At 42.4% G+C, this 8895-nt stretch overlaps 1 protein-coding gene and 1 non-coding gene across 2 annotated transcripts; one reads left to right on the top strand and one right to left on the bottom strand.

Moving 5' to 3' along the window:
- Nucleotides 1-6369: 6369 nt before the first annotated feature.
- On the bottom strand, nt 6370-7164 carry LOC133779133 (uncharacterized). The gene has a single exon (XM_062219127.1). The coding sequence runs from the start codon at nt 7162-7164 to the stop codon at nt 6370-6372; it is 795 nt and encodes a 264-aa protein (XP_062075111.1).
- Nucleotides 7165-8263: 1099 nt separating this feature from the next.
- LOC133781194 (small nucleolar RNA R71) lies at nt 8264-8367 on the top strand. Its single transcript, XR_009869984.1, has one exon. It is a non-coding gene; the product is annotated as a small nucleolar RNA R71 (small nucleolar RNA).
- The last annotated feature ends 528 nt before the right edge of the window (nt 8368-8895 follow it).

Genomic DNA, 8895 nt, shown 5'->3' with positions numbered 1-8895 from the left:
CTGACCAATGAGAGTGAAATCAATGTCCCGGTGCTCAAAAAGTATATCGTCTATGGAAGCAAAAGGCACCCCAGCTCTAATGCATAGCTGTGTGATGAGTGAGGGAAAGAACAACTTCCCTTTCTTCTTCCTAGCATAGCTAGCAAGCTGCCTAGAGATTAATTGGCCTACATTGATACCCAGCCCAGCTAGTATACAATATAACAGGAGCACCCTCTCCATGGACACCGTGGTGTAATGCGTTGTGGGCAGTAATCGACACTTCAGAAAGCTTAACCACACTCCAGCTTTAGGTAAAATGGAGGTGTGCAAGAGAGTGCGCACACCGCCAGAAGATATGCACCATTGAGTTCCAGGAGCTGCGACACGCTGCAGCGCCTTGTCAAAGTTAGTTGGGGTAGGTGCCAAGATCATTTCATTATAAGCAGCGCAGTCAACGCTGGCTAACCCAAAGAGGGCATTAATAGCCTCACCAGCAAAAGAGACAACCTTGCCACGAACCAACACTTAAGAATTCTCAGCGAAGGCTAGGTTGGCATAAAATTCTCTCACCAAGGGAATAATGGCATGCTCTGGTTTCTGACAGAAAAGTTCCCAATTGTGTTGCTCAATGACTGTACTGATAAAATCAGGCACCTCAATAGTGGTAGGCAAAAATCCTCTTTCTGGAAAAAATTTCTTTGTCTTGACAGACTCATATTTGGCCTTCGCTTGAGCAGAAGTAAATTTTGTGGCAGAACCTGAAGGGGTAGTTGTTTTCTTGGTTTTAGGAGGTGGGACAACTGTGTGTGTAGGCTGGGGGGCAGCTTTTGTGGTAGTGGAAGTCTTTTGTTGCTTTGGTGGGGGTGCGGTTGATGTTGGTGGGGCAACTCTTTTGGATTTGGATCGAGGTGGTTTTGGTGTGGTGGCGGGTGGAGTAGTTTTGGTGGAGGTAGGAGCATTTATGGCTGCTAGGGGAGGCAGTAGGAGTGGGGCAGTGGGAATTTTTGGGGCCTTTGGTGGGGCAATGGTGATTTTGGATGTCTTTTTGGTTGTTTTGGTTGTTTGTGGGATAGAGGTTGGTGTAAATTTTGGTTTATCTGGTGTTGGGACAGGGGATGGTGGGGTAATGTTGGGCTTCTTTCTCTGTGCTCATGTTTTAATGGTCATGTTGGGCAAAAAGGCAGCAACTAAATCACAAGGCTCCCACACAACAAAAGGAGCACCCGAACAAACCAATATCCTACTTATCAGTAAAGAGAGTGGTCCAGAGCAACACAGCAACAGAGCAGTACAAATAACACTTTCAACCAATAATCCAATAGCTGACCCCCGATAGAAAAGACTAGCAGAGAAGTCCAATGCCCAACAAGATTCACAAGAGTATAATAGAACAAAGAATTAGTACCCCCAAATTTTTGGCTCGTGAGGAGCTTGGTGCCCAGGTGTCGAGAGTGTGGGTGCAGTCGGATGCCTGAGCTGCCTGGGTGCACCTGGAGAAGGTTGGCGAAGGGCAGGGGTGCACAGAGTGGACTCACTAGCCAAGGGGGTGCGCAAACAGAGCTGCGTCTGAATATGGGGTGCTGGGTCGCTGAGAACCACCTAGGCTCGGACTGGGAGTGCATAGTGACTCGGATGCGCCTGGGAGGCCGAGTATTTTGGTGGGGGCTTCGGCTTGGTTCGTGAGGCTGGGCGCCTGAATGTGGCGAGATGGGGCCTGGGTTCAGCTAGGTGGTAGAGGTTAGCGTACTGGGCAGAGAGCTTCTCGGTTGGGTGGGGTGGGATATTGCGTGTGAGGTTTGGGGAGGGATTGGTGGTGGTGGGCCGCGGTATGGGTTGTTCGGAGATGGCTTGGGTGGTGGAGAGTGTCTCTCGGCTAGGTCGAGGTGTGCGAAGGGCAGGGGCACCTGGGATCCGAGGCTCGATTCTGGGCAAAAGGGTGGGCGGAGGGCTGCGCGGCTGGTGGTGCGCTTGGGTTTGTGGCTGCACGGCTGGTGGAAGATGATAATGGGGTATTAGGGTATTTTGGTATATATACAGATATATATTACAGATATAATAAAATTTTTACTGAAATTATATATATGTAGATTTTGTATAGTTATTCATGTATACATATATATATATTTTAAATACATATTTCTATATATGCATATAATTATATATATACATATATATAGTAAAATATGTATAAATAATATTAAATATAGTATTATTTATTTATTTCTTATTATTATTATTTATATATATATATTTCGATAAATATAGTATTATATATATGCCTCTGAATGAAACCACAACCTAGGACTTTTTTCTGCCCAGATTGCTAACATTTTGCCCAAGATTTGTTTCAGCAACCCAAATTTGAAGTAACTCCCCATTTTTTTTTAAAATATTTGCGGCCATTTTGCTCCAGTAAAAATCTCGCAAAACAATCAGACTCCAAAATCACTTCCAAACACCCTGTTTCTTGCTTTCTTAACACCTGAAACACCAAAATACACATAAAACTGCTCCAAAACATCACAATAAAATGGAATTAAAATTACAAAAAGTCAAATTAAAATAAAAATAAAAATAATTAAAAACACTCATATGTATATATATATTTTGTTCTTCCTCTTTTCTCTCTTCTTTTTTTTTTTTTTTATATAGACACTAATATTTTACACTTGCTTCTTTTTGGGTTGTCTTTAAATTAGTGGTGAATCACTTGACAACCCAAAACAACCTCAGCTTTAAGGATCCTCCAAAGTGATGGAGGTCTTCTCGCGGTTGACCTCACCTCCCCAATAATGTTTCAGCCGCTGCCCATTCACTTTAAACTCCCTTCCGGATTAATCTTCGCGAACTTCAACTGCTCCAAAGGGGTAAACTTGCACCACTGTTATGGGCCAGACCAGCGGGACTTTAACTTTCCAGGAAATAACTTCAAGCGTGAGTTGAAGAGCAATACTTTCTGCCCATTCTCAAAGACCCGAGCTAGAATTTTCTGATCATGCCACCTCTTAGTTTTCTCCTTGTACAACTTAGCATTTTCATAGGAGAACAACCTCATCTCTTCCAGCTCATTTAACTGTAACCTTCGAGCTTCTCCAGCAGCTTGGAGATCCATATTCAGTTTCTTAGTGGCCCAATATGCCTTATGCTCCAACTCAACGGGAAAATGGCAAGATTTCCCAAAAACCAAACGATACTGTGACATTCCCAAAGGGGTTTTGAAAGCCGTTCGATAAGCCCAAAGAGCATCATCCAATCACTGAGGCCAATCCTTTCTACTAGGATTCACCACTTTCTCTAGGATTCCCTTGATCTCCCTATTGGATATTTCCGCTTGACCGTTGGTTTGTGGTGGTAGGCGGTGGCAATCTTGTGCTTCATACAATATTTGGGTAATAAAGCTGCCAAAATCTTATTCACAAAGTGGGCACCTTCATCACTTATAAGCGCCCTTGGAGTGCCAAAGCGAGTGAACACATGCTTATGTAGGAATTTCATGACCACCTTGGAATCATTAGTAGGACTTTCCACTGCTTCAACCCACTTAGAGACAGTCAACAGCCACCAAGATATACAAATTTCCAAATGATGGTGGAAATGGCCCCATGAAGTCGATTCCCCAAACATCAAACAATTCCACTTCAAGGATGTTATTCAAAGACATTTCACTCCTTGCTGAAATATTTCCAGCACACTAGCAGCGGTCACATCTCTTAGCAAATTCATGAGCATCCTTGAAGATAGAGGGCCAATAGTACCCCAGTTGAAAAACTTTAGCGGTTGTTCTTTGCCCACCAAAATGTCCACCATAAGGAGCTGAATGACAATGCTCTAGTATGCTAGAAATTTCATCCTCAGGCACACAACGCCTCATGATTTGATCTGAACATTGTTTGTACAAATACGGCTCATCCCAATAATAGAATCTCACATCATGAAAGAACTTCTTGAGTTACTGCCTATTCAAATTAGGTGGCTGCAAACCACTCACCAAATAGTTGACAAAATCAGCGTACCATGGAGTAGTGGTTTGGTTCACAACCAACAATTGCTCATCGTGGAATGTCTCTTTAATAGGCCCTTCATTTTTCTTTTCACTTCCAGCTTCAAGTCTAGATAAGTGGTCAGCCACTTGATTCTCCATTCCTTTTCTATCCCGAATTTCCAAGTCAAATTCTTGAAGAAGCAACACCCATCGAATAAGTCGTGGCTTAGCATTCTTTTTGGCAATTAGATACTTAATCGCTGAATGGTCTATATAAACCACCACTTTAGTCCCCACAAGATAAGCTCTAAACTTGTCAAAAGCAAACACCACTGCCAAAAGCTCTTTCTCGGTGGTAGTATAGTTCAATTGGGCATCAGCTAATGTCTTGCTTGCATAGTAAATGGAATGAAAAACCTTCTCTTTTCGCTGCCCAAGTACAACACCCACAGCAAAATCACTAGCATCGCACATCAATTCAAAGGGGAGAGACCAATCCGGAGCTACAATGATGGGTGCGGTGATAAGAGCCTTTTTTAAAGTTACAAATGCTTCTTGACACTCCTTGGTGAACTCAAATGCTCGATTTTGCTCAAGTAAGGAACAAAGGGGCTTAGAAATCTTTGAAAAATCCCTTATAAACCTCCTATAGAAGTTCGCATGCCCCAAAAAGCTTCTAATCCCCTTGACTGTAGTAGGTGGTGGCAATTTTTCTATGACTTCCAGCTTTGCTCTATCCACTTCTATGCCCTTGTTAGAAATTCTATGGCCCAACACAATGCCTTCTTGAACCATGAAATGGCATTTTTCCCAATTGAGTACCAAGTTTGTTTCTTCACATCTAGCCAAGACATGCCCCAAGTTAGCCAAACAAGTGTCAAAAGACTCCCCAAATACTGAAAAATCATCCATGAAGACTTCAAAAGACTTCTCCACCATATATGAAAATATTTCCATCATACAACATTGGAAAGTGACGGGGGCATTGCACAACCCAAACGACATCCTTCTAAAGGAAAAGGTGCCATAAGGACAAGTAAAGGTAGTCTTCTCTTAGTCTTCTGGCACGATGGAAATCTGATTTGTACGCCCTGATTTTCCCGCGGGCTGATTAAGCGAGCTGAGTTGCGGCCTAATCATGATTATCTCATGGACATCCCCAAAACTGGAGTTATCGTCATAAGATCATACCTCCTTAGCTCGAGGTAACCTAAGGGTTCACCTCTGATAACTTAAGGACAGAGTCCGGGCTCTGAGGGCCGAAGGTCAAGTTAAGCATCCAGTTCGCAGTACGAGCTAGAGTTAGAGGTTGTGACCTTTTGTAAAGTCAGCCACGCAAGGTAAACGTGCATATATCAGACATCACGTGTCTGATATATCTCTGACTTCTCAGACACGCAGCAGGAACGTGCGTATTCAGACACCCACGACTGGGTTGGGCCGTGCGGCCCATTATCTCCTTACCTATTGATTTGACCACACTTATGTGTCAGGTTTAGGAACTAATCATGAATGTCACAAAGTTGATACGATAGGTAAGAAGGTAATGGGATGACCTTCTTACCAACTCCCAAGTGCCTTCTCCTATAAATATGGAGACCCTGGGAGTAAATAAGGGTTGGATTCTCTCTTGTAAGAAATACCCTGTAATCAAATATCCAGTATATAGTAATAATACTGACTAGTGGAGTAGAAGGATTTTAACCTTTGAACCACTTAAAAAAATGTGTCTTGAATCACCCTTCATTTCTAAGGTCATACATCTGTTTCGGTTCAACATTAGCACTAATCCCTTTCTCTTCTTTTCTTAATTTCCTATTGGCGAAGAACCGCGTCAACATGATTATAGCATGAATACCCATCGAGGAAACAATAAAACTCCTTTCCCGCCAACCGATCAAGCATTTGGTCAATGACTGGCAGCGGGAAGTGGTATTTACAAGTAGCCTTATTCAACTTCTGATAGTCCATACAAACACGCCACCCCGTCACTTGTCTTGTGGGAATCAACTCATTATTTTCATTAGCCACCACTGTGACTCCACCTTTTTAGGAACACACTGAATTGGGCTGACCTAAGAACTATTTGAAATTGGGTAAACAATTCCATAATCAAGCCACTTAATTATCTCTTTTATAACCACTTCCTTCATGATAGGAATAAGCCTTCGCTGCTGCTCAACAGAATTATTACAGCAATCCTCCAACAGAATATTATGCAAATAAAATGAGGGACTTATCCCCTTAATATCTACCATAGTCCAACTAATGGCCCTTGTGTATTTCTTCAAAACAGCCAGCAACAAACTCTCTTTTTCAGCTCCTAACATGGCTGAAATAATCACAGGCAAGGTCTCATTATCTCTCAAATAAGCATACTTCAAGTGACTAGGCAAAGGCTTCAACTATAATTTTGGTGGCTCTTGAATAGAAGGCTTAGGAGGCTTAAAATTCCCTTCCGACAAGTTCAATGACTCAAAAGGCCTCCTCAATTTAGCAAAGGGCTGCATTGACTCCACCCATGTAACTTGGCTTTCTTCCTCTTCACTTAATTTTTCAAGATCTTCAAGTGACTTCACTCCCACTCCATCTTTACAAGCTTCCTTATGGAATTTTTCAATGACAATAGACTCAATTACACTTAGCCTAGTGCATTCCTCAACCTCATCCGGAAACTTCATAGCATTGAACACGTTGAAAGTCACTTGTTGGTCATTTACCCTCATAGTAAGCTCCCCTTTTTGTACATCAATCAAGGTCCTCTCGGTAGCTAGGAATGGCCTACCCAAGATAATAGGAACATCTCTATCAGCTTCATAATCAAGGATGATGAAATCAGCTGGAAAAATGAATTTATTAACTTGCACAAGTACATCTTCAATTTTTCCTTCCGGGTGTGCCATAGAACAATCCGATAATTGCAAAGTGACTGTGGTTGGTCTTGCTTCTCCAATCCCCAACTTCTTGAAAATTGACATGGGCATCAAATTGATATTAGCCCACAAGTCATAAAGTGCTCTACCAACATCTCTACCACCAATAGAACAAGGAATTGTGAAGCTGCCCGGATCCTTCAATTTAGGAGGAATTTTACTCTTCAATATAGCACTACATCCTTCAGTCAACGCCACTGTTTCAAATTCACCAAGCCTCCTCTTTTTAGTTAAAATATCTTTCAAAAACTTCACATAGTTGGGCATTTGCTCCAAAGCTTCCACCAACGGTATATTGATGTGAAGTTGTTTCAAAACATCTAAAAATCTCTGGAATTGACTATCTTGTTGCTGCTTTTGAAAGCGCTGAGGAAATGGTGGAGGTAGCTTGCTTATAGGCTTACCTGTAGAATTTTACGGAGGAATTGCTGCAGCAATTGCTTCAGGATCAGCATTTAAAATTTTTTATTTCACGGCTTTGTCTCCTTTGTCCACACTACTTTGGATTGAAGTGGGCTCGCTGTTTCTAGTACAATTATCCTCAGTCAATTCCACATTTTTACCACTCCTCAAGGTAACCACCTTGCAATGCTCATTGCCATCTTTCCTTGGATTTTCTATATCACTAGGCAAGGTGCCTTGTGGTCTATTCCATAGCTCATTAGCAAGCTGCTCCAACTGAGTTTCTAGATTCCTCAAGGATGTCGCTTGACTCTGAATCACAGCATCATTCTTGGCCATATATTCCTTCATTAAACTCTCCAAAGAGCTTGAATGGGACACTTGTGGAGGAGGTGGTTGAGCTCTTTGTTGTTGTTGAGAAAACCCCGGTGGATATGTAGGCTTGTTTTGCATTGGTGCTCCACTTGAACTAGATCCTTGACCCCCCCCCCCCCCCCATGAGAAGTTTGGATACTGCCTCCACCCCGGATTGTAAGAGTTCAAATATGGGTTAATTCAGTTGGCATTTTGATTCCCCACATAACAAACTGAAGCGGGATTCGAAGGACAACTTTCAAATGCATGCCCGTCTCCACAATAAACACAAGATACATCGACAACTTGGCCCATAGTAGTTGGTTGTACCATTCCCCCCAAACTCATGTTCTTGAGAAGGTTAGTCATTGAAGAAACTTGAGCGGTCACAGCTGTCAATGCATCCACTTCAAGTATACCAGCCACTTTTCGACTTGTTGAGGCTCTAACATTGGACCATTGATAATTATTGCTAGCTATCCTCTCCAAAATCTCATAGGCTTCATTATAGGACTTAGAGAGAATAGCCCCATTGGCTGAAGCATCTAACACCATACAAGTGGAAGAATTTAGCCCATTGTAGAAAGTTTCCATTTGTATACAATGCAAGATCCCATGGTGTGGGCACTTTCTCAATAACTCCTTGAATCTCTCCCAAGCTTCACAGAATGATTCATCTTCCAGCTGCTGAAATGACATGATTTCATTGAGAAACTTGGCATTTTTGGTAGGAGGAAAGTACTTCATCAAGAATTTTTTAGCCAACTCATTCCATGTAGTCACCGAGTCGGGAGGAAGGGTGTTGAGCCAAGCTCTAGCTCGATCCCTCAAAGAGAAAGGGAACAATTTCAACCTTATGGCCTCATCAGTCACTCCTTGTAGATTGAAAGAGTCGCTCACCTCCAAAAATGAACGAAGATGAAGGTGAGGATACTCAGTAGGCAGCCCACTAAATTGACCCACTGTTTGCAACATTTGGAACATCACGGGCTTTAACTCAAATTGGGGTGCTTGAATTTCAGGCCTAACAATGCCTGGATTAAGCTCATTAAACATGGGGGCAGCATACTCCCTTATGGCTCTCTCTCTATCATCAGCCATAGCAATTTTGTTAGTGACATTATTAGCACCCTCAACTCCTTCAACCTCTTCAGCCATATTCAGGCGATTTTGAGCCCGTTGTTCCCTTAGTCTTCTTCTAATTTTTCTTTCAATTTCAGGGTCAATAGGAGCTAGTTCAAT

The sequence above is a fragment of the Humulus lupulus genome, chromosome 5 (genome assembly GCF_963169125.1).
Source record: "Humulus lupulus chromosome 5, drHumLupu1.1, whole genome shotgun sequence".
In the NCBI taxonomy this organism is placed as follows: domain Eukaryota; kingdom Viridiplantae; phylum Streptophyta; class Magnoliopsida; order Rosales; family Cannabaceae; genus Humulus; species Humulus lupulus.
The sequence above is the reverse complement of the archived record's forward strand: the minus strand, read 5'-3'. Positions and strand labels throughout refer to the sequence as shown.

What these genes read in the sequence shown, in the direction of transcription:
- LOC133779133 (XM_062219127.1), bottom strand. Translation starts at nt 7,164, where the DNA reads ATGCCCAACTATGTGAAGTTTTTGAAAGATATTTTAACTAAAAAGAGG.